This window comes from Mytilus californianus, unplaced genomic scaffold (genome assembly GCF_021869535.1).
Source record: "Mytilus californianus isolate M0D057914Y unplaced genomic scaffold, xbMytCali1.0.p SCAF_5, whole genome shotgun sequence".
In the NCBI taxonomy this organism is placed as follows: Eukaryota; Metazoa; Mollusca; class Bivalvia; order Mytilida; family Mytilidae; genus Mytilus; species Mytilus californianus.
In genome coordinates this window covers 29,456,265-29,483,642 of record NW_026262701.1, presented here as the reverse complement: position 1 = coordinate 29,483,642, position 27,378 = coordinate 29,456,265, and the positions used below count along the sequence as shown (strand labels likewise).

Below are 27,378 nucleotides of genomic sequence, written 5' to 3'. Positions count from 1 at the left end.
TAACATGGATGACACACCCGCCAGTTTTACCAAAGGTTCAATACATGTAATTCTTACAAACAAAGGAAAGTTATGTATCAATACTTGAAATGTTAGTTGTGGGTAAAGTGATGTACCCAATATAATAAGTACACAAATAAAAGGTCGAATACCATCAAGCAAAAAATTATCTAAAAACTACAAGAGCTTAAATAAAAAGTATGATCAGGAAGATTTTGAAGTTGACTTAGAAAATAAAATTGATTCTCATAGAAATACAATCAAAACTAATGTTAATAAAATGTACTCAGATTTTGAACCAAAGTTTATGGGAATAGTAGATAACCACGCTCCAATGAAGAAAAAACCCCATAAAAACAATTAGCACTTTTTATAAACAAAGATATTAGAAAAGTTATATACAAGAATAGACAACTTTACAACACATACAATAAAAGCAAGTCTAAACAAAACTCTGACAAATACTGTACAGACAACAAAAACATCTTGTCTGAGCTAATGGGAGAGCTTTTAATTAGATTAGATATTGCGGTCTTTCGTCAAATAGGTACAAATATAGACTGCTGATAGCAGAAACTAAGAATGATATAAGAAAAGCCCGATGCAAATATGATTTAGCATAACTATTTATTCAGAGATAAATTAAATCTTGTATTTAGAAAATACTTTCTTCTTTGCAAAACAAGCAATGAACAATATATAATGTATAAATGATCCATTTGCTTTTTAAATAAATGATTTTCAAACGGTTCGTCGATATGTTTCTTCTGATAGTGCTGATGCTGATGAATCGTCAGGTTGTTCAATATGTTTCCGCTTGGATTTATAAGGTCTACGTCTTATGTTCCGCATGAACAATTTTAGATGATTCTGTATAGTGACTAGATCCAACAGGACGATTCCACCTAAAATACCAATAAGGATAAACAAAGCTACAGCCCCAATAGCCTCTCCTCCTGGAGCCTCTCTAGTCGGTCGCTTAGGTAAGTTATAAATTTTGAGGTTTTTGACTATTTCTTGGACCTTTTCGTCGATCTCGTATGGTAAAAGTGGAGCTGGTTTCTGCGTTGTCGATTTTAATATGACGATAGTTGACCTGATTTGACTTTGATCTCTCTTAGAGGACAAGGTGTCTGTTGATAGTTCTTCTTTCGACAATGTATTTTCTGTCTTTCCGTCAGATAAAGTTGATTGCTGTAAAATCTTCACACCTTTTGTAAACACAAACAAATTTGCATATTTATTATATTCATATCTTAAAACATCAATGAGACAGATGGATCAAAATTTTATCAGTCAAAACACTAAAGATATACAGAACAAACTTATTCCAAATAAACTTAAATGGCAGATTGATGTAAAGAAAAAAATTGATGACAGCTTTACAAAAGTAAGATAAATCTCGCAACACAATAAAAGAATATATTTGGTGCAATTATGATCCGATTTATTTAAATTAATTGTCTTGAAAATGAATAATAAAAAAAAACGATATGATACTACATTAGAAAACAATTTACAGCTGCCAGGATTTTCTTTAGGATTGTCTGAAAATACTGTAATGAGTTAACAACCGATGAATTATTTAAGAGCAAATATCAAATGCAAGCTGAAAAGATTTTACCTTCAGTGGATTTCTGTATAGTTGGAGTTATTTGGTCAGGAGTTCTTCGCATTGAATCCGTTGTAAGTTCATCGTTGGTATATTCTTGGTTGGTGCTTTTTGTTTCAGATTCAGTTGTTTGTCTGTTACCAGTAAATTGTGAGTGGGAATGTTTGATGGTGTTCGAGGAAGTTGTTACTATTGTTGTTGGTATTGGCGATGTTGTGGTACACATCCGACTTGAATTTACAGCTACAAATTATTCAAAAGATGCATATACTGTTATAGTTTAAATGCATACTGATATTTTTGTTCTCTTTCTGAATACAAATATACAAATATAGGTGTAAAGATTTAACTAATGTATAAACTCAGAACTATATATAAACATCAATCACTTTTCATGAGCGGACAAGTTAACTACACGTAAAACCTAATCCAGAGAGAGGTAGGGCATTTTCCCTGAATTTATTTCACACCAGGGTCTTTTAATCTAAACTTGAATCATGGTATCACAGCCCAAAGTTCATACTTTAAGGTACTACCAATATAATCGCTTATTTCTGAACAGATCACTTAACTACAAATGCATGAAGATTACCTAAAACCGCAATTTTGACCGATTTTAGCAAATTCTGAATACATTGTATTAATTAAAAAAATCACAAGTAGTTCAGCGTTAACCAATCCAAAATTTTGCCGGATACAAAGTACTAGTATTTCATTTTGTTCAACGACGTCATTCGATGCAAAGTTTGACAATAACATGTAAAATTTGCAATATTATATCAACAACAACATGAAAAACAGAATAGCATAAAAAAAAATTATTAAGAATAGCATATTGTTTTTAAAAACACATTTTTAGTCCTTGTAAATGATATAGATTTTTAAATATTCAATTTTATGTAGGAATTGGCAATTTTTAGAGTTTGATCCTGTTAGTGAATTAAATACAAGTCCCTACCTGTTTTTCGTGAGATCTAACAGACGTTTGTTCACCGAAATTCAGATAAAAGTTTTGTGTGAACTTCACGTGAACTTTTCACCAATTTGAAAATGTAAAAAATATTGAATTTAGGAGTTTTTCAAATGATTTGGAATTATGATAAAAATTTCAATTTTGTTTTTATCAACTTCTTATGACGATTATCTTTTACTTACTTTAAAAACAGGTTTAGGCCACTATTTTCTACAAAAAGAAATGCCTGTACCGAGTCAGGAACATGCCAGTTGTTTTCCTTTCGTTTGATGTGTTTGAGCTTTTGGTTTTGCCATTTGATAAGAGACTTTCCGTTTTGAATTTTCCTTGGAGTTCGATATTTTTGTTATTCTACTTTTTACTAGATAGCTACTGAAGTACCAGTCTATGGCATCGGTTGTTATTGTTTACGGGTTACTGTGGTTCACTTCTAGGTGAGCGTTTGGGTTCAGAATTTTCGATGCAACGGGGAAAAAAACTTTAAATGTACTTACCAAGTCTCTTGCACACAAAATGTAGAGAATTGTCACAATCTCCTTCATACCAGTTATAGTACACATATACACAAGCAACTGAAACAATATGCACAAAAGTTAGAACTAATATATGTAGGTATGACTAAAGGGAGGTGTTGGGTATACATGAAAGTCAATGAAACAGAAACTCAACAACACACAAATAACCAAAAGATCACACACACAAACACAGTTGATTTTTTTGATAATTGAGTGATAATGGCATACCTTTAAATGGTTCTGTACAATTTTTTTAAGAGAGAGTTGAGATAATTTTAAACTTGACACATTTTATAAACACAGTCATGTCTATGGTTCAAAATAAACTCATCATAAATACCGTGATTATAATGTTGTACTCGCCATGCGTTTCGTCAACAAAAGACGTATACTCAACATTTTCTTTAATTCATATCATTTCGATATTAAAACACCACTTTATAAATTTCATGCATCCGAAGCGTGTTTTTTTTTATTATTTACCTTCATCATGCAGCAACTGTAACAGAGTGTACTCAAAATGTAGAGAATCATGTCTCTCTCTCCATTGTTATAGCATTTTATCGTTTTATGAATACCGTGTCTTTAATAGTATATACAAATAAACATGTAGGTTCTTAATCAAGGTTGTTACATTATTTTTTCTTTAGTTCAATTCATGTTTAACTTCTGTTAATATTGTTACTAACACAAGTAAAACAAGCGATTCTCTATGATTGCTTCTGTCGTTTGCATCTGGTTAAGAATTATTTTGTTTTATTGGTAAGTTGAAACAGATTCAAGTATTTGATTAACGACCGTTAATGATATCGTGCTTGTGAATTTAAGTCAAGTTTGCTATCTGTATTCTTTACAAGGAATTTTATCTCTGAAGTTGAATAAAGTGTAATGAGCTCGCGTGAATATCCCAGACCAGAAAATTGTTCATGTTTCTTTGGCTATTACGATATCGATGTCTAAAAAAAAAGGAATAATGAACCTGTTTTTGAGTATTTAAACGTACCTTATGATAGGAGCAAAAAGAAAATCATGTTTTCATAGTAGTTTTGATTAGCGAAGCATTAACTGTAATCAAGAAAAGGGTATATAAGGATTGACATTGTGTAGCGTATTGCAGCATCATTAGGGAGCATCCGTTTGATTCTCTGATTTAACTGAAGTAAATTACTATCTTCTTTAACATAGGATATGAATAATGTGTTGATATTGAATGAAGGTGGTATAAATGCCAATTAGACCTTAACAGACATATCCAAATAAAGTTCCCAAGGTGTCTTGAACTTATTTTTCTTCACCAAGGTAATGTCTCGAAAAAATATATGAGAAATTCCAATATTTCCTCCCATATCCCCCCAATGAAAGAAAATGACCATTCCCTAAGACCATATTTATATTAGAGTAAAATATGTGTTTGTTATTGATGTGTCTTGTTGAACCTTTAACTGTGTCCTTGGATTTGATTGCTCTTATTGTGTTTAGGGCCATCCAGAGCTGAATGGCTGTTGGTGGATAGATCATGCTCAGTTGAAGACCACGTGGTAAGCTCTGGATGTCTTTTTGTGCATATTGCATTTGGGTGATTTGTTGATGTTTTCGTGCCATTGCCCCATTACTTCATTTCGACAGCTTGTTAGCCTGGTCTATCAAAGACGACAAATGATAGTCAAAGCTCTCCTGGCCTTTTAAATAGTCAGGCGAGATACAAGATATAAACTGACTTGGCTTGGTATATTCATGTATATGTATCAAATAAAGTTAACACGTATAAATTCAAGTAAAAATAATATTTTAAAACAACATCAAAATATAAATGTGTGAAAAAAATGTTTATAATATATGCTGAAAAAAATTGTTATTGTGATTGGCCATGAAAAAAAAACATGTTTTTTGTTCTGGGTAAAAAAAAAAGATTGACTTGGGGTACAAATCCCTGCCCCATCCCAGATAATCAAATGATTGCCCCCTTACCTTCTAATGGCATACTGATCCTTTCTATTTTCGGCAAATAATCAAGAGGGGTTTCGTCTGACCAAATATGCACTAGACCTATTCCAAAACTTCGCATACCAATCCAAACAGGGACTCCAGCAAATTGTTCTCTTAAACAAAAAAATCAAAACTGAACACTAAAGTGACATATTTATAGTGTTTATTTTACTGAATGAAATATCAGATAATGAAATATTCTCAATTATAAGATGTACGAAACAGTTGATTATATATAGTTAAAAGTTTTCCTCCATGCTGCACGTTAAAGTAATGTAATTCAAGATTACAAGATGTTAATTATTTTTTCTTTCGAGTATGTGATGATATTTAGAATATTTAAAAAAAAAAAAAAATTAAATTATAAATTAAAAAAAAAAACTTAATTTGTTTTATGAATGTAAATGTGTATACATGTAAATAGATCATGTACATTCCTACTGAAAGACCCCTGGCATACTGTAATTGCGTCAAGTCATTGTCATTGACAAGCACAGTAAATGTAACCAGACTTAAGCTAGCGAACAAAAAGCCAGCGAACAATAAGATGCATCAAGCTAGCGAACAATAAGCCAGCGAACAATAAGATGCATCAAGCTAGCGAACAATAAGCCAGCGAACAATAAGAAAACGCGCCAATCTGATCATGCCTAAAAACCGAAGACTTGCAATAACATGAAACGTCCTTTGAAATCTGATGACAATCATTTCCAGTAGAAAGACGAAATCCAATTCATTTTCACACAGACACAGTTGATTATGATTAGTTATTCGTTTATTCAATACAACTTTTTTTATCTAAAATTCCTTTAAGCTAATCATTTCTCTTTTTAGTGTTCTCTGATTAGAGATGGGTTTGTTGTCTTTATAATACATGTAACAATTAATAACAATAGTTCTTACTAAACTAGTGTAACGATACAATTAAATCTTCTAGCTTATATATGCGTTTGAAAAGAAAAGAAAAAAAAACGGACTGATTTTGGAACGTCAAGTATTTTATGTTAGATTTTCTGTTGAAATAAAAGCTGATAACTATAATACGCAGTTTTCTTCTTTCGTCAAAGAACTAGTACATTTTTCTAATTATTCAAAAGTATGTCGTTACACTGGTAATTTATTTATTATGTTTCGATAGGAAGAGTAATTCGTGTAAGAGTTACACACAAATAGAACGAGAAACGAATTGACATAAAGATTTTGGTTAATCTAAACGACAATTTTTTTGAATCAAAGATTATCCAATAATCACAAATGATAGGCAAATGCCTAAGGTTGCCTGGACCCGAAGACCAAGGTGGGTAAAGTTACGGAACTTTTTTAATTGAGGTCCAAAGTTGGGGTATGGTGATCCAACCCCCTCCCTTCTTTCTAATATAATTTGTACCTAGTGTGGACAAAAGCTTTGCCGTGGGGACTTTTTTTATGAATTAAAGAAGGGAGGGGTTGGGTCACCATACCCCAACTTTGGACCTCAATTAAAAAAGTTCCGTATCTTTACCCACCTGGGTCTTTGTGTCCAGGCAACCTTAGGCAATTGCCTATCATTTGTACCTAGTGTGGACAAAAGCTTGGCCGTAGGGACTTTTTTATGAATTAAAGAAGGGAGGGGGTTGGGTCACCATACCCCAACTTTGGACCTCAATTCAAACAGTTTCGTAACTTTACCCACCTGGGTCTTTGGGTCCAGGCAACCTTAGGCAAGTGCCTATCATTTCTACCTAGTGTGGATAAAAGCTTTGCCGTAGGGACTTTTTTATGAATTAAAGAAAGGGAGGGGTTGGGTCACCATACCCCAACTTTGGACCGTAATTATCGAGTTCCGTAACTTTACCCAACTGGGTCTTTGGGTCCAGGCAACCTTAGGATTTGCCTATCATTTCTACCTAGTGTGGACAAAAGCTTTGACGTAGGGACTTTTTTTATGAATTAAAGAAGGGAGGGGTTGGGTCACCATACCCCAACTTTGGACCTCAATTATAAAAGTTCCGTAACTTTAACCACCTGGGTCTTTGGGTCCAAACAACCTTAGGAAATTGCCTATCATTTCTACCTAGTGTGGATCAAAGCTTTGCCGTAGGGACTTTTTTATGAATTAAAGAAGGGAGGGGGTTGGGACACCATACCCCAACTTTGGACCTCAATTATAAAAGTTCCGTAACTTTACCCACCTGGGTCTTTGGGTTCAGGCAACCTTAGGCAATCGCCTATCATTTCTACCTACAAAATGCTGTACTTGACGTTCCAAAATCAATCTGTTTTTTTTTTTTTTTTACTTTTCTTTTTAAACGAATATAAGCTTGATGATTTAATTGTATCGTTACACTAGTTTAGTATGAACTATTTCTATCAATTGGTTCATTATTAGAAAGACTACAAACCTATCTCTAATCAAAGAACACTAAAAGAGAAAGGATTAGCTAAAAGGAATTTTTTAAATCCTATAAGAGATGCCCGGCTGTCAAAAAAAAGTTGTATTAGATAAATAAATAACTAATCAAGTTTGTCTTTGAGAGAATGTATTGCATTTTGTCTTCCTACTGAAAATGATTGTCGTTAGATTTCAAAGAACGTCTCATGTTAATGCAAGTCTTTGGGTTTTAGGCATGATCAGTTTGGCGCGTATTTCTTACTGTTCGCTGGCTTATTGTTCGCTAGCTTGATACACCTTATTGTTCGCTGGCTTATTGTTCGCTAGCTTGAGTCTGGTGTAAATGTTTATGGTTCGGTTGAATTAACATACGAGGTACGCTTGTCCAAACTGTTATGCTGTCATCAAGCCGATGTCATGTTCTCTCCCCCTGTTCTTTGTCTAAACTGAAAGCTACTATTAATAATTTGTTCTAACTATTTCTGTAATGTAGATTGAAAACAATTGTATTTCACACCGTATCTTTTCACAACGGAACTCATACGTTCAAGGGATTCTATAGTCTTTACAAACAAAAATTATTCAATTTGACAATATTTTACCTTAAATTATCTATGTATATGTCTTCGTCTTTGCTATGGACACTGACAAGTGATGCATTCATATCCTGACATATTCCAATGGCTCTTTCATAGTCCGCTCCGCCCTGGTTAGTCATGATAATGTATTCACTTTTACCATAAATTGACCAACAGTCCATTTCTGCAAAACACATATTTTGGTCTTTAATATCTCTTAAACTTTCCTAAGAAATTGTCCGCATTTTTTTTTTTCCGTTTTAAGATTTTGTGATTTTTAAAAGACTAGATATCACTGAATTCAATTTTATTCAGAAAATACCAAACTAATGTTTTACCAGAACGAGACTTGTTAATGAAGTATTCTAGAATAGCATTTGTTCTCAGTAATCGCCATCACAGTTCATTCACAAATTTTCTTTTTAAGTTTTTTCTCTCCAATTTATTTAGTCAGCATTACTCATTACTCATGACCAGGAAATGATGACGTACTAAGATAATCGGAAACAGTTTAGTTTTGATGCATCCAGATAATGACTGATTTGGAGGATTACAGCTTTTTCCATAGCCTGTAATCAGCCTAGCTGAAAGTAACAGTATGATCGATTGTTTACTGATAAATATTTAGCAGCAAATAGTTCAAGGATATTTACATGATAGTTAATAATATGTCAATTGTCAGGTATTGTGCTCTACCGGGAGAAAAGGTGGGAAAATTTTACAGTAGATGGAAAGCAAGGTACAAATTAGACAAAATTAAGCCTTACAATCGGTTACCGGCTAAACTCTATATTCTATTGTTGTTTAACTTGAAAGTAGCGTAGAATTCATACAACTCGTAGCCGTGATTTAATGTTCCTATTCAAACAGGACGTTCCTTTTGGTTTCCATAACCCACTCAACCATATAGACTCTGCATCATAAAATGTTCTTGCTTGGTGGACGATAGTAGTTCGGATCGCTATATCTCTTTATCCCAACAATCACTGAGATCAATCATATGGTCAAAAAGACCAGTTATAACCGGATAAAAGCAGTTGGTAAAGGATGCAATGCAAGGGCCAAAATCACTGATGTTCCAACTTCCAAGAAAGAGCTTTTAACAACTTATAAAAACATTTGCAGTTTTGTATGTTTTACCTACAAAAGCGTTTTAGCTAAAAAGTATATATATTAAATACCTTTTAGTTAATAACGAATTTGTAGACAAAATATGCAACCAACTGTATAACCATCATAACAAGGAAAGGGTCAACTAAGCTACGTGAATTAGAAATCTTTCTAAAACACTTATGATGTTTTAATGTTGCAATTTCCTCAAACAAAGTTGATCCTAGTTGGATTTGGCTATTCCTGTTACCGTACTTTTTTGTTATATAGTTCCCAAAGTTTTATTGTACTTCTACATCCTTGGCTTTCATTTTTTTTTTTAATCGTTCCTGATGACGGTTAATTCAGAACAGCGCTTCGTACGCACAAAATTACTAATATGTTATTTTCACATTTTATATTAAAAAGTAAAGCAAACGCATATCTACATTTATGTCAATTTCAATGTTTGTCTAATATATAAGAAGACATCAAGAAGCTCTTGAATGAAATAATTGGCCGAATGTTTGACATAGCCTTGCTTGTCAACAATGCATTTTGAAACTTTTTTTGGGCCTGAATAATTAGCAAAAGGTCGAAGAAATTTTTCGAAATAGCAAATGCTTTGACATTGTTTCATACACTGATAATTTGTCGTTTGATAATAAACGGAGTTTTCTATCCTGGTGAATACTTACAATCTTTCCTCTAATAAATCTTCGTCCGAAACAAATGACGAATTTGGTTTTGGTCGGCGGTGCTTATGGACTTTTCTTTTAAACACCTTATTAAAACAAAAACTTGCTTATGTGTGATAAAATAGATACAAAAATCTTACCACATTTTGCAAAACTCCATGCACACAAAATTATAAATGTAAGCCTAGAATGTTCAATCATCTCAAAGACCAAACTAGATAGCTGCTGTCTATTGATCCAACTTACAATAACTATAATTTATTGTATTGAATATTGGAAGTACGCGATAGCATCCAATCATCGTTCGGTTGATGTTCTGCCAAAAAATAGTCAATTCAACCCCGCCACATTCTGCATGTGCCTGTCCAAAGTCAGGGGCCTGTTTTTCAGTGTTAGTCGTTTGTTGTTGTATATCATATATATATGTGTGTTTTTCCGCTTATTTTTTTGTACATAAATTAGAGCGGTTCCTCGTTTGAATTGTTTAGCATTTTGTCATGTGGGGCTTTTTATTTCCTGTTACGTAGTGTTGGTTTTGCTCATTGGTAAAGGCAGTATGGTGACCTATAGTTGCTTAGCATTTAGTCTCTTGTAGATAGGTGTCCCATTGGCAATCATACCACATCTCCTCATTTTATATAAAACAAAACGAACACATATAATATATGAGAACTCAAGCTACGCGTGAATGTTTGAAGATCACGGAATCGTAATATGGTTTATATTTCTTGCTTTGTGTAGTGAGAGTTCCGCGCTCTCTGCAGTTAAGAATTCTTACAATAATACTTTAATGGATTGTGATAGGTAGCATGTTGAAAGTCTTATTTTATGTTCCTATCAATAGACCAGTTTTTTTTTAAATAATTGAGCAATATTTTAAATTTATAGAAAAATAAATTAGAATATTATTAAATTCATAATATCATTATAATCATATTTATTTAATAAATGTTCGGAATATTTAGTTTAATGTACACTTAACTCGTACAAGACTTACATTGCCTATCGACTGCACGTAATCAAAACCTGATTTAAACATCATGTGAACATTGATTTTTATCAATGGGAGCGTAGTGGAGTTTAGTTTACGTGTTGAGAGCACAACACCATACCGAGTTTAGATTAATGTGACCACTGCCCTTAGCAGATTGCTACATGTTCCCTCTATCAAGGAAATCGCGATAAGGAACGCAATTCTTTGAATACTAGTATCACACCAACTGGTAGCTTTATATACGCCATATGCAGGCTTCTTCAGCATGTAACCAGACGTTGAAGGATACGCAGCTTCTGTACAACAGATGACATCTTTCCTAAGCCATGATGTACCTACATTTAAAGTACATCGACAAGTCATGGATGAGTAAATAACTAGTTATCAGACCTACCAAAACAAATTTTGACAGTATATGTGTACGGACTGTATTTTAAATTATATCCTTCGATTAAAATATCACCATTAAATGTAATAAAGATTACTGACTATTTTACTACCGTTTTATGATGGGTTAATTGTACCATAAACCAAAATTGAAAATTTATTTCAATATCAATACACAGTACCGCATTGATATTCGATTTAGAATTGGTACTTTATTCTTTTTGTGTTTTCCATGTAATCGTCCTTTTATTCTTATTATGCTAGTTTTGTGCATAAAACACAAAACGATCTGGAATTGCTCAAGATTTAACGTTTTTGCCGCATCTATGATTATATCCAACTTATAATATAGTTAATGGAATGAAATAAGTAAGATCTTTTACGCATGTTATGTGCTTTGTTTTGCATATAACGAGCAAAATCCACAGAGAATTTCTTTCTTTAATGTTAGGCAAACTTTGACATTATGTCAGGAATTTTTAATTGCTATACGATTTGAATACACCATCTTCAAGGATGTCGGGTACAGAACAGATCAGATTTAGATGTAAGAAAATATTTTATTCAGACATATATTTGTAGGACTCAAATCTATTGTGGGTTCCAGATCTATGGCAAATTCCTAATCTATGGTTAATTTGACGTCACAAACGCCAAACAAATCATAAATCTATGGCAGTTTTTTTTGTTTTCTCCAAATCTATGGCAGATTTTGATATTACATAATTTTCCGGGGAAAAGGGTAAACTATAATTTCCACGCCACCGCTAACGATGACGGTTTTGTTATATAGAAGGAAAAGAAAAGGCCATTTTTCAAGGACTATAATCAATGAATTAAAATTTATTTCAGAATTCGAGTATACGGCAACGGAAACCCCTGCAAATGAGAAGATGTACTCATCTAATTCGCATTATATAACAAACCTATAGTCATTCGTAGCAGCAAAATTGCTAGTGCAGGCAATTTCAAGCAAATGAATGTGTTTGTGGTGTTTTCGGTGTTTTTGTTTCGTGTTTTTTTTCCGTTCCTTGTTTTCTTTCCTCGTCTGCATGTGTTCCTGGTGTTGCCTTGTCTTTTGATTTTACTAGTGTATACTATGACTGAAGTATGTTTTTTTTTCTTTTCTTTCATAATTTTGTTTCCACAATCATGCTGTTTTCATCCCTATGGTACTCTTGAAATTTGTTTTAAACATAGTCTACAGTATTTTCAGCCATATTAAAGCGACTACCTATACTATTGTAGCAAATAATCTTTCTTGGAATTTGGGAACTAAAAAATATGTCATAGATTTTATTATTAACATTATGTTCAGCTATATTTGTGTCGAATAATTGTACCGTTGGAGAAATTGGGATTTTTTTTAAGAAGGCCACATGTTTGAAGCAAGTCATTTGTCATTACAGGACTTTGACTTCAATCGTCATCAGTTCAAAAAGATTTATTAACGCGTAATCACACGGCCTTTTGGTGAAATGACAGGGTCAACCAGGTACCATACATAGAGTAGGAAATGTTTATTTTCCCGGAGCACACCATTTCACTCCTTACGTCTGTATTAGTGTATACCACTTCCTAACTAAGAAAATTTTATGGTTGTTATCACGATTTGGTTGACCATTGTTATATGTTCATTTCACAAATGGTTATGGATATGCTCCCGTTGTCGTACCTCTAATCCGTTTTTCTTATACTGACTTTTATTTAAAAGCAGCCTTTTCGTTATCTTTGGACATTTTCACTTGTTTTTGGCAACTTTGAAATCATTGGTTAAATATGTACTGACTGGTCCTCCATTTGCAGAAAATCTGACATAGATTTGAAAACTAGAAATCCCCCATAGATTAGAAAACTAAAAAATTACCATAGATTAGGATTATAAATATCTGCCATAGATTTGGGATGGCATGACGTCTTATTTACCTTAGATAATAATTTGCCATAGATCTGAGTCCTACATATTAATTCAGTATAAAATGACCATTTCCTCCCGACTGTGATGCTGAAGGATATTTGTTTTGTTGCAAGGTATCACCCTCCTATGTTAATCGTCGAATTTATTCATCCTGGTAATATAAAATATACGAGACAGGTGACAGGATTCAATCAAAGCAACGTTCTAACATGATAAAAAAGGTTTTAATTGTTTGTTTTAGTCACAAATCATATAAGTTGATTTACATGACAATAAAGTTTTGAATTGAATTTAATTTAATTAGGAAAATAAAAAGAAATTATCATATTTATCTACTTACCAGGGAAAAGGCATCATAAAATCAACTATCATTGAAATACTAACTACAAGTATTTGTGTAAATTTTGTATCCGCGTACATATGTTTTCTACTTACTTATATGATGGACATCTTATTTTAAAATGTATTGTATTTCTATAATACAGAGGTAATTTGCCCAACTTAAACTCTGAAATCGTACAATTTGAAAAAAACACCAATTGCAGGGTTATATTAAATTTTATTATACGTCATGTCAAAATGCCAGATTTTGATTAGTTAATACGAGGGAGACAATTAACTCTATCCCATGGCAAATACTCTATTACCCTTCACGGAGACGCTTGCTCAAGTGTGCGCTTTAATAAATACGGATGATTGTTATGTCCAAGACGACATATTGTTTATTACTTTGAATTTCAAATTTTATAGACAGTAATAACAGATCATTGAGTATAATAAATTAAATAACACATATCTGAGAGGGTGATAGAGCAGATAGTTACCCCTCGCAAAGACATTGTCAACCTTGGCTTCGCCACAGTTGACAATGTTTTCTCGGGGTAACAATCTGCTCAATCACCCTCTCAGCTATGTGTTATTTATATAATGTCCCATTTTATACAGAATTCAATTAGATGAGCAACGTCACGACGTGTTGACCGTGTATACTGAATACATGACGCTTACAAAAGTTTTCGTTGATGACTTTGCCAGATGCAAGATGATGATAATGGATGGCTGTTTAACGCGGCAAATTAAAAGCATATTCAGAATGAGAAAAATGATAATGTGATATGAATACAAACCCTGCTTTGTACAAGACCGACATTTGAGCATGATGCTATAATTCATAAGTAAACAGTCCACAGGAAGACATACCCGAACACATTATTGCGACTCCGGTCGATCAGTTTTTACTCTTCCTCCTATTTTTAAATAGCGCGTGTAAAGCACAGAAGCAGCAAATACCAGTTTTCGAGTCTCGATTTGACACGGCCATGTGTCGAACCCACAGCATGTCGCACTCGAGGCGGGCATGCTACCACGAGAACACCTAGGAGGTTACCAGGTATAAAACAGCATCTGTTATAATATAGATACTCATGTTTTGTTGTTACAGTAAGTATAAGACAGTCGGTAGGACTGGTTAAAAGTCCGTCATTGACCTAATACGGTACAAGTATATACATGGGAGCTCGAATGCAACGCTCTCGCTCCATAGACAAATTACTAAGCGTGTATATACATGTACCATATTAGGCCACAGACGGTCTGTATAATATATATTACTTTATTTTTGAAAATCCGCAATATTTGTGTCAAACTACTTTTTGCTTAATGGTATGTGCTTTCATCAACTAGTAACAACAGGAACATTTTTATTATTATTGTAACAAACATGATTATTTTGCGTATAAACATGCATAAATAATACACCGGTATATATTACTAGTTCGTTCATTCAATGCAATAATCCTGTTTGGATAGCTTGACTTGGAATGCAGCACCGCTCAGAACAGTCTTTTCGTAATGATTGTACATCAACAAAAAACAGGAAGGTACAACAACTTTCAAATAATGCTCATCTCAAGAACAACAACTCATTTTCATATCATCATCTCCTTCCAGTGCCTATGTACACAAGAAACAGTACGCCATTTACAGTATACAAAATAGCGGCAATGCACATCATGGCAAAAGAAAAACTCAGGTGAATTTTTACTTCTCCGCCAAATATGGCAACAGTAATTGTTATCAATGCTCCTGAAAAATCAGATAAGATTATACTGTAAATCATTCAATTTGTTATATATTTTCTTTTTCATTTTTACAAATTCGTCACGTCGATGAATATATAAACGAACGCATCAAAAGTATCGGTGGTGTTTAAAATCAATTTTTGAAGAATATACAAGCTTACGATTTCATGCAGAAGGTCGGTGGTTCTCTCCTGGCATTCCGGCATCCTCCACCAATAAAAGCTTTTGATCGACAACTACTAGTTGTAAATGGTGGATTCAGAGGCCGGCGTACACCCCCTTTTGAATGCTAAATATCAATTTTTAAGCATAAAATCGTCCAAAGAATGTTTCGCCTCATTGTTCATTTTAGTCAATAACGTCCCCTTCCCCTTTTCAAAAATTCTGGATCCGCCCACTGGTTGTGTTGTAATAAACGTGATGCTTTTTCCTGCAATATGCAGTTGGTTATGGCTGGTGTCTAATAATAGTGTCTTTTAAAATATAAAATTTGGTGATTCAGAAAATAGTCTCTGATGATTTTATTCAATCATTATTGTCAAGTAGGATTTTTAAGACAATCCAGAACAGCATACTATGTGTTCATACCTGTCTTATTGATATATATTTTGCAATTCAAACGAAGAGACACTGTTTTATAACTCTAAAAATACTTTTGATATTGGTTTTGCATACAGGACTCAAATTTAAACAATTAGAGTGATTTTCGTTAACCATTTCCATTTGCAAAATTGAAAAGAAAAACATATGCAATGTCTAAGGTTACCCGTATATACCCTGATGATTTTGTTTGATTATTTTTAGGTAAACGGAAGGTTTGCAAGAAAAATGTGAATGAAAAATATTGTCAAGACTGGTGTCCTCACGTGAAAACAAAAAAACATTCTGATTTTCCACAAACTAGAAAGAAATTTTAAGCAGGTGTTCACATTTCAAAATATAACTAACCTGGAATTTGTTTCAAAATATACTTATCTCGAATTACATTAATTCATCTGCCTTTTTCTCTATTATATTCAAAAATAATTTCATAAAAGTCCTCAAAAGCTTTTATCAAAAATAAAGGTTAATTTTTTATCAGTTAACCCCAATACGAACAATAAAGACGAGTATTCATTTTTTTTATCACACTGTTAAGTCTAACTTATTACTAGTATATAAAAAATAAGGAACGTGTAGGGTATTTTGAATTTTCTCTCCTCCAAATAAAAGAAAAAATAAATGGGGAATGTGTCCATGGGACACAGATGATGCCCCCGCTTGCATACGACATTATAAAGGGTACTTTATAGCTAACTGTTCGGTATGAGCCAAGACTCCGTGTTGTAGGCTGTACTTTGGCCTATAATGGTTTACTTTTACAAATTGTGACTTGGAAGGAGAGTTGTCTCATTGGCACTCATACATGTACCACATCTTCTTATATCTAATAACTCAAGAACGGTAAAAGTGACGCTATCAAAATTCTAACTTGATCTGTGTTTTGAGGTAATAAACATTGTGTATAAGATTCATAACGTTCAGTTGAGGCAAACTAAAGTTAGAGAACAGAAACGAAAAATTTCAGCAATTTTTCCATTTGTAAAGGGGCATAACTCTAGAATGGTAAAAGTGACACCACCAAAATTCAAACTTAATTTGAGTTTTGTGGTAATAAGCATTGTGTATAAGTTTCATAACATTTAGTTAAGGCAAACTTTAGTTAGAGAACGGAAACTAAAAATTCAACATTTTTTCCAGTTGTAAAGGGGCATAACTCTAGAATGGTAAAAGTGACGCCACCAAAATTCAAACTTGAACTGTGTTTTGTGGTAATAAGCATTGTGTATAAGTTTCAAAACAATTGGTTGAGGCAAACTAAAGTTAGAGAACGGTAACCAATATCGGGACGTACGGACGGACGGACGTACAGACAGACAAGGGTAAAACTTAGTGCCCCTCCGCTACGGCGAGGGCATAAAAACGGGTTGTAAAAAGGAACACAAATAAATTGGAAAAAGGTATTCAGTTATAAATCTTTTTGGGTGCACAAAAAAAAAACAAATGATGCAGTGTTATCTTTACTAGATAAGAAATGTTAAAACCAAATAAATCGGTTTTTAAAGTATCATCCCTGCTTGGTGTCCACGGCATTTAAGATATAATTAATCTTTTTTTTTCTTTTTGACACCAGAAGAATAAATCTTAAGCTTGGTAAATTACAGAAAGAGGCCCCATGCACTACGCCTCTGTGATATCATCCTGTTTTATTTCCCGTGTTTTACGCAGTAACTTTTAGTGTATTTTCTTACTAGGTCCGATTGTTTGACAAAACCATATACTAAATGAAATGTTAAATTGTGAACAATATACTGCTTATTTATCTATTTACCATGTTAATCAGTAATCAAAGCCTTAAAGGCTGTTAAAGCAATTGCTGCCAAGTTAATGTTTTGTGACTTTTATTTTTCATCCACATGTATAAGAATTAAAATAGACAGGAGACTTGTGTAGTGAGAAGTATAGTAGAGTAAATTTATAACAATTTTAAAAGTAACATTGTATATGATTTTTCAGTATTTCGATTATTTCATGTTGAAGATGAAAGAATTTGCATGCTTAGTTTTATTAGTAAACAATATTTTAGTATCTTTAGTAGAAGTAGTTCAGAAAAGTAATTAATTGTAATTAATTGTTTATTTCACATGTTATATTGACCACTACTTGAGACATTAAAGATTCTTAGATAAATATGTTCTATCTAATTCAGCATTTCTATTTGGTAATTAAAAGGTCAGAGGTTTGATGCATAAGATAAATTTAGAATATTAAGTAATAGGCTAAAGGGTCAGTTAAATTAATTATAGAGTTAGGTCTTAAGAGTTTTGATTCACTTTGAGAATTTTATTTGTCATAGAAAAATCTATTTCTGGAATTATATATATTATCATGATTATTGTAAACCTTTATCATATGAACTATTATGGATGCTTGTTTAACGTTTAATAAACAATTATTTATATAATGGAGTACCTTTTATATGTGAGTTAGTGAACCAAGACAATACCCCCGTATCTCCTACATAATGGTGGGAAACACCGTTCCTACATAATGGTGGAGGACCAAAACTAAAGTTTAAACTATAAGTATGTGGCATTCAGTATTGACACTTACATAATAGTCCAGGACCAAATTTAAGATAAAATGGAAACTACTACAAGTGAAACAGAGGACAGTGATGATGATGATGATGATGATGACAATGATATATATCAAGGCTATGTACGTATATACTATGAGGGAGAATTTGACTTGTAAATTGTTGGACATGTAAATAGTTTTGGGATACAGGAACATTATTAACTTAGATTAGTAGATTTATTGTGACTTGTATTTGTTCCTGATTTTGTTATTCCTTCTACAGTTGAGAGATGCCTGATATTATATAGAGAGCAGATTTAAGTATGTTTCTTTGTGCGTGGATAGATTGCCAAGATGCATTGTAATTCCCTGTTTAGTCACAAGAGACTGCTGAAATATGTCGATACAGGTGACCTTCTACTTTCATTGCGGACTATGGAAGGAACTTTTTTTTCAGTGTAGAAGACCTGTCCTTTGGAGAAAAAATATTCATGAAGATGAACATGAACATGAAGACAAACATTAGACGAAGACGAAGACGAAGATGAAGATGAAAACGAGAAAAATTCAGAACAGGCAGCATTGCCTAGCTGTTAGAATACGAATGAAACAAATGAACCTATATTGTGAGGAACAAAGTCAACTTATTCAAATTAGGAGATAATAACTCATCTTATGTCATATATCGCTTATCTTTACTTATTCTAGTTAACCATCTATCTTCTGAACTTTTGTACATTATTCTCAGTGATATATGGAATAGGAAGATTTCATTGTGTCTTATTGGTAGTTTGTGCATCAAATGTTCTGTTGAGTGAAAGCAATAGTAGAGTTCATAATATTTAGTGGAGTCATACATAGGTATACATGTATATGCTAAATATGTGAGTCATATATCGAGAGTATCATAGCGCATTCTGAAGCCTTTGAAATGAAATATTCTGATATGCAGAATACTAAGAAATTAGCTATAGTGCAATTAAGGTATTACGGATCGCAATCACTTAGTGATAAGTGAAATGTGATCAAATTTGTGCAAATGAAAATCGCATATGAAAAGTGAAAGTCAAATAAAGCCATTTTTAGGGCAAAGTCATTTGAAATTCATGGAATGTATATAAGTTTTCATATAGATAGTTTTATAGTTAGTTTTTGCATGCTTATTAGAACATTTGAACTATACTACAGAACAGTACTACATCAGAGTGAAACGACAAACTTTTGAAAACTTGATGAATACCTAATGAACTATTATTTAATACATAAATACCAAGATGCTGAACTGAAAAACATTTGTAACTTATTTCAACAATTAAGATGATGAACTATGACAATTTTAGTTATATGACCACTCCTACAGAAGTAAGGATGTTTTAACTTTATATCAATAATTAAGACTTATCCAGCAGAAAGTAATTTTTACCATGTTTTACATTTCCCAGGGTTTACCAGGCTAACGGTGGAGGCAAATATATTTGCGGAAACATATAACTCACGAAGAAATCATAATAGATTATCCCCTTGTATCATAATAGATTATCCCCTTGTAGAGTGTTTATAACTGGGCAATAATTTCCAGGCTTCATCATCTTTATTGCTTTAATTTTAATTATATCATAATTGATTTAAATTTAACCATTCAGTTGAAGATTTCAACTTTCGTGACGCGAATGTTCTACTGAACTATAGTTTTCTTTTCATAATATTTGATTTGATTTTTTGGTGTTTTAACGCCACTTTTAAGCACCGCTTTTGGGCTATTTCGTGGCGGCCAGTTTTTATTGGTGGGGGAAGCCGGAGTGCCCGGAGAAAACCACCGACCTTCGATAGGAAAACTGACAATACTAGTCAATTAAGATTGGAGTCGAGTGCACCCGCACGAGCGGGGTTCGAACTCACAACCTCAGTGTTGACTGGCTAGTGATTACAGTAGTAACTACTTCGACCACTCGGCCACCGAGGCCCCTCTTTTCATAATAAGAATCATTCATGCATACATAAGGTTAAAGATTTTGAAGATGGGACCAGCTTCTGAAATTTTCATGAAATGCACGTTAACTGTCGATTAACCTCGAACTGGCTTACGCTTTACCAATTTCATCACTAAGGCCAGAGTTTTTTAATTTGTTGGTTTACTGATTTTTCACATGAAAGAGTCCGTTCAGTCGGAGAAAAAAAAGAAAAAAAATATCTTACAAGACATAAACATGTAAAAAATATATATATATTTGAGCTTACTAAAAATATTTTATTAATGCTACTTTGTCATCATCTAAGTCCTAACATTATTGCTCAGCTGATATGTTCGTGAAATGACATTATTGACATTATTGCTCAGCTGATATGCGTCATATAATTTCGAAAAGGGGGAACATGAAATTAAATCGGCATTTCACGAACAAGAAAAAAACAGCTCCACGTTGATTTAATAGAAACATGGTGAATAAAAATGAATGATCTTCAAGATCGAAAACATGTGAAATAAAATTGCAAACAGGTCGACTTTACCAGATCTGTGTCAATAACGAAGTAGACTCGTCCACTGGAAAGACGAGGATATCGGTTTCATCATTTGTGATGCATTCCCGTTTTTGATATCCAAATGGACGAACTTTTTCTTTCAATGTATGAAACAAGAGAATTCCAAATTGTTTGTGAATATCTCTTACTCTTAATTCGGCATCTTTGGGCGGATCCATTGCATCTATAAGATGATTGATGAATCTTACTATTTCGGAATTATGACAAAAAAGGAAAACGAACTTATTGTTATGTGTTTTAACACAGGTTTCGTTCCGCAAAATTATTTGCGCAAACAAAATTACAAGGTCAGTTATGTTCGTCTATTTTTAGATTACAGGTAATCATTAATTTAGGGCTATTATGACATTTGACACTGTCATTATCATTTGTTTACAGAGTTGAGTCTATCATTATCAACAACAGGGCCAGTTATTTCATAACCCGAATAATTCAGGCCCTCCCCGTGATCGACTCTCCCACTCGCGAGGGCCTGAAGGTGGCACGGTAGTATTTCCTGGCCCATAAGGGATAATGATAGCCTTTTTAGAATTTTCACCACTTTCTAACACTGCCAAAAATTCTACATTCACAGTTAACTGAAGTACTTTCATTTTACTATTCAGAAATGAATTTGAATATGTATCATGACCGTTTACTTTTTTTGCTATCTTTAAGAACCTAAGGCCACTGGTGCTTTTAGGTCTTTTATCGTGCAGTGAATACAAAATTTTTAAAAATTCTCAAAAATTCATTTTCATCTGTATGTAAAATTATTTCATATTTTTCTACACCTGATTCATCCCTCAGTTTGGGAAAGTATGTTCAGTTCAGTGATACTTTATTTTTTGTCCAATCATAATGTTCAGATACATTGACTTAAGTAGGGTACACAAAAGAGCAACCTAAATTCTGGAATGCAAATACTACCGTGCTACCTTAACTCTTTATACGATAAAAACGCGTCACGAATCCAGGATTTTGATTGGTGCTCTCTGTGAGAGAGAGCCAATCAGTTAATAGCTAAATGTTATCGAGATAGGTAAATCCCGAGCTAATTCCGAATGATTTTTTGACGATTTTCGTAGAGCAGTGGAATATAACGACTGAATTATTCGGGTTAGTTATTTCATGGAAGTATTAAAACATTGTAAGGGTAATTAGAACGCGTAAACTCAATCTAATTAAAATATAGATCTCTGATTTCGTTATACTCATATGTAGTATAACGAAATCTATATTTTAATTAGATTAATTGGCGTAAACTGTGCTACTTTTAATTAAAAACAAATAATGCGAGATAATATTACATTACTATAACGTGTGTTGTGATTTTAAGATAATTTTATGAATGAACGATAATTTCATGAATGAACGATAATTTCATGAATGAACAGGAGCAACTTGACCTCTTTAAAGAAGAAACACGAATTAAACAACATAAAACCGTATAGGAGATAATTCAGTCAAATTTTCAATATCAAATCAACAACTGAAATGGTTCAATATTTTGTTGAAACATCTCAAGAACGCAGGTATAAAAATGCATTTTTTTACTCGGACTTCTATGTTCTTTGATAGTCAAACGGTTGTCCCCTTACATACAAAATTACATCTATAAGAACATGTTGAAATTTCTCAAATCCACTAATGTTTTTCAACAGTTTCAATCAATGTATTGCATTCGAAATCATACATAGGTGTTTAAGAATGACAGACCAGGAATCTGCCAAAAACAAATTTGGCTTGATCTGGACAGAGTCTCTGGTCTGGGTCACAAAGATGGCCATACGCTATAGCATGAAAGCAATTGCTTTGAAAACATGCATATATATATGACAACTGTAATTGTTTTGTTTTCGATGTTTAGAGAGCGTTTGATGAAGACCGAATTTTATTCCAGCAATGACAATTTTGGGGGTTTCTACTTTTCCCTTGAAGGCTTATAATCTCAAGCGTAAAGGAAGTCTTATCATATTTTTAAGCGGTTGAAAATTATTTTAGTGCCATGGTAAATTAAAAAAGATATGCTTAGGCCATGGGAGCAACAATTTTAACATTGTAACTAAGAATCATATTCGTATTTATAAAGACACTGTGCTGAAGTTATATAAATGCATAAAATATTTTAAAAAAAATATTTGGTGAATTTTGATTTTCCATTGCTGAAGCTGGACAGGTTTATGTATGTTACTTTAGGGATCAGTTGAAACAGTATTTTACTCTGTGATTATTTTTTTAGCAAACATATATCTATATTAAAGACTTCATGGTTTATCAACATATAATAAATTTAAACATACCAGTAACAAAAGACATTATCATCGACAGCATGAGAAGTCGTCCATTGTCACTTTTTGATACACAAGCGAACCAAAACACCATTGCGATGCCAACAAACGCTGCAATTAGGCTGAAACACGCAAAAACTCTGGAAGCAATTATAAATCCTGAAATTAAAAAAAGAAAATTTAAAACGATTAACTTGACTGTAAAATAACATGATCCAATTTTACAAAACATACATTTACTAGAGTCAAGTACCATTTAATATTCAGAGTGCCAAAAGAAACGCAACACATCGTATACCAACCAAAATTGGTACCTTTTTATTAAAATACTTAAGTTGTTTCAAATTTGTCAAAGGTTTCCATTGAACTCTGATGACAGAGGACCGAATGTAAAAGATAATTATTATAGTTCATCGGTAATATTTTGAAGAAGAATACATTACAGCAAACTTTGTCAATCAATTGAAATATTCAACCATCATAAAATTGATCATAAAACCATCATAATTTGTTGTGACATTTTCAAATAATCGGTAAAATGGTGTTTTTTTTAGACTCGCCTTGTCTGCTGCGGCTACCTCCCCTTCCCTTGCCAGGCCGTTAACCCGTAGCTTCTTTTTATAATTTTGTTATTCGAAGTCAAACACCTGTTTGATTTTGCAAACAATTTCAAAGCTATATCTGCATGAGCATATCCTTAGAAATCTGCAAGATCCTATGAAGATCTGATGGTTTGCTACTGCAACGGAAATAACTCGCACAGTTCTTCCGTTTGCCCATGTTTTATTTTTATTGATAGTGCCTGTGATTACTGCTTTCTATGTTTAATGACTTAATATTATTTCACATTCTGTCATAGATCTTTAGTTGCTTACAATTTTTTAACATGTATTTCTGCTGAATAATACGTACGATTTGGCAACAAAGTTTATCGACAGGTTGTAAGTATTCCTATGGGCACTTAATGCACCCCTTTAATAGCAGACTTGTTTTTGTAATGTTATGAATCACAGTTTATGACCAAACTCAGTAAAGACCCGTCTATTTGCATTTAATTGATAAATTCATAAACAGTTACCGTTATCTTGATGATATTTTTTTGTTAAATAATAAAGAATTTTCTAAATATACTGCCGAAATTTACCCAAAAGAACTTACTTTAAATAAATCAAATGTAAATGGTAATAACTGTCCTTTCCTAGATTTAGATTTCAGTTTTACACGGGGAAAATCCACACTAAAATTTACGACAAAAGGGACGATTTTTCGTACCCTATTGTTAATTTTCCTTTTTTGGATGGTGATGTTCCTTTGGCACCATCTAACGGTGTTTATATATCTCATCTCGTTCGATCTGTTGTGACGTTTTGGATTTTAATGAACGTAATCTATGTATTACTGGTAAATTATTAAGTCAGGGATTTTGTTACCACAAATTATACTTGAAACCTTTACTTAATTCTTCCATTCATATAAAGATTTGGTTTTGAAGTTTGGTTGTACCTGTAGAAAACTTATTTCAAACGGGATAGCACATCCTCATTTTTACGGAGATGTTGTTTACCGTGCCCGGAAATTTAGAAACCAATCAAATTAAAATTAGTTCTCCGCACTTGCTCCTCATTTTCGTTCGGTTGTTTTTCACTTGCCTCATTTTCGTTCGGTTGTTTTTCACTTGCCTCATTTTCGTTCGGTTGTTTTTCACTTGCTCCTCATTTTCGTTCGGTTGTTTATATGTCGCGCGCTCCCACGCGCGACATATAAACAACCGAACGAAAATGAGGAGCAGGTGCGGAGAACTAATTTTAATTAGATTGTTTAGAAATGATCCTGGTAAATTTATCGATCCTTTAAATAAACTTATTCTAAAAAGGTTACCAATTCAACGCTGTAATTTATTTAGATCTTTGAATATTGTTTTTTATTGGTATTAATATTGATTTTGTTATCAGTTAAATAAAAGCAAACTTAATATTATTGTTATATACATATGCAGATTTATGGATCTACAATCTGTCGATACCTGTATCTTGGCATAGCACAAGGTCATGTTTTTCTCTGACTGTTTATGACGTCTTTACACTAAATCCATTGGATGTTGGATGTGTAATGATTGATAATTTAGTCTTGGATGCATGATTATTTTTATTAGTTGTTATTGGCGTTGAACTAGCTGTCAGTAACTGCGAGTACTCTCAGATCTGTACTTAGTGTCTTTTTGCTGTTGTGGTGTACAAGTTACCGGCTTCGTCCGCTCTGTGTTTTGTTAGATGTTTTTCTATTTGTATCCATCTGATGAGTTAAACCTTTTTCAACTGATTTTTATAGTTCGTTCTTATGTTGTACTGTAACACCACTGCCCCAGGTTAGGGGGAGGGTTGGGATCCCGCTAACATGTTTAACCCCGTCACATTCTGTATGTATGTGCCTGTCCCAAGTCAGGAGCCTGTTATTCAGTGGTTGTCGTTTGTTGCTGTGTTACATATTTGTTTTTCGTTCATTTTTTTGTACATAAGTTAGGCCGTTAGTTTTCTCGTTTGAATTGTTTTACATTTGTCATTTCGGGGCCTTTTATGGCTGACTATACGGTATGGGCTTTACTCAATGTTGAAGGCCGTACGGTGACATATAGTTGTTAATTTCTGTGTCATTTGGTCTCTTGTGAAGAGTTGTCTCATTGGCAATCATACCACATCTTCTTTTTTATATTGACTAGATATTGAGGATCATCACTGATAAATATTCAAAAATAAAAATCCTTATTTTTTATGGTTTAAATGCCTTTTATTCGAAACTTTAATTTGCTGACAAAAATGATAGAAATGCTTTAATTAATAATTTATCAGCCAGGTTGATAAATTATTAATTATAGCATTTCTATCATAAATAGTGTATTCATACTTCATAGTTCTATGCAAGAGAACAAAGATTAAGTCACAGTGTATGCAATATCAACGAAGCAAAGGAATTTAACTGAGGAATTTAACAGTAAACATGATATAAAAAAATAAACAAAATACCAATGTACAGGTAAAATGTAAAATAGCTCATTATTCCTACAAATATGTATTACCTGGCATATCGTGTACCAAGTTGATACACCCGACGCCACCGCCACAGGCTTGCCACAATCCCAAATGATCCATACCGACATTTCCCGAATGCGTTCCTTCCCAATCAATCAATTGAATTTGAATGGCACCACTCGTAGACACCCATACTGGTGTTGCAAATCCAAGAATTAATGAACAGAAAGCAACAATTGTTGACACAAACACGATCTTTATCACTGGCTGGAGTTTTAACCATGCTTCAGGACATGCCATGTCGAGTACAAATGTTTAAATTTAGAAATTCTTTGCGTAATGGAAATTACCAGGTGATCGATGGTAAAGAAACATACACACTATCACAATAATATACACAGTCATTTAAACTGTCGTGTGCACATACCATTAACTGTCAAAGACGAAAGGTCAACACTGTGAATACGCAGAGTTTACTAGATCGCGAAGATCATCGAATTCTTAGATATATATATATAAAATCGCAAAATAAAAACAAAAACAAAAAATAGAAAAAAAGCAAAATTAGTAAATTGCAAATGAATATCAGGACATAAGAATTCGGTCTAAGTTGACAATCTGAAAGGCTACAAATATTAAATTTCCATTTTTATGAGAAAATTATTGTTAAGTCAATTTCAGAAACAGTTTTATATGGAAATTGGACTATACTTTATATTTCCTAATGGATCGAGACATTGGAATGGGATTACTTTCATTTATCTAGGTTAACTCAGCTGTATATATTACACAGTGTTATAAAGATGCAATGACTGCAATATGTAGACAAGAAATCAATGAACGGTTGTTTTAAATTACAACAATACCTATAACTTAATTCTAACGCATCTTTATGACCATTCAATAAATCATGTATTATCAAACGTACGGCAGTGAAATATGGGGAGTGTTTTTTTTGTTTTTTGTTTTTGTTTTTTTTTTTTTGCTAAGCGAGCATGTGAGCAAGGTATCAGTCATTTGTTAACTTGGAAATAGAGGGGAATGGGAGGAAAATAAGGAGGGCTTGAAATGTTTTGGGAATGAAAAGGGGTGTCTAATTTTTCTTGACTTTAAATGAGGGCATCGAAAATTGTTTGCAATTCTGTATTTCAAACATGCAGACATTACAACTAATGTTGATGAGTACACTAAATCAGTATCTGGTTCTTCAGACGGCAGA

General features: G+C 33.0%; 2 protein-coding genes across 2 annotated transcripts; both read right to left on the bottom strand.

Annotated features, from left to right (window-relative positions):
• Positions 1-611: 611 nt before the first annotated feature.
• On the bottom strand, positions 612-10,222 carry LOC127702585 (uncharacterized). The gene is made up of 6 exons (XM_052206856.1): positions 9,963-10,222; positions 8,060-8,219; positions 5,069-5,199; positions 3,080-3,157; positions 1,625-1,855; positions 612-1,211 (listed from the first exon to the last, which is right to left on the bottom strand). The coding sequence occupies exons 1-6, from the start codon at positions 10,021-10,023 to the stop codon at positions 742-744; spliced, it is 1,131 nt and encodes a 376-aa protein (XP_052062816.1). The 5' UTR covers positions 10,024-10,222; the 3' UTR covers positions 612-741.
• Positions 10,223-14,808: 4,586 nt separating this feature from the next.
• LOC127702595 (uncharacterized) lies at positions 14,809-26,587 on the bottom strand. Its single transcript, XM_052206873.1, has 3 exons — positions 26,207-26,587; positions 23,146-23,292; positions 14,809-15,206 (listed from the first exon to the last, which is right to left on the bottom strand). Exons 1-3 carry the CDS (start codon positions 26,457-26,459, stop codon positions 15,058-15,060), a joined length of 549 nt encoding a protein of 182 aa, XP_052062833.1. The 5' UTR covers positions 26,460-26,587; the 3' UTR covers positions 14,809-15,057.
• Between the last annotated feature and the right edge of the window lie 791 nt (positions 26,588-27,378).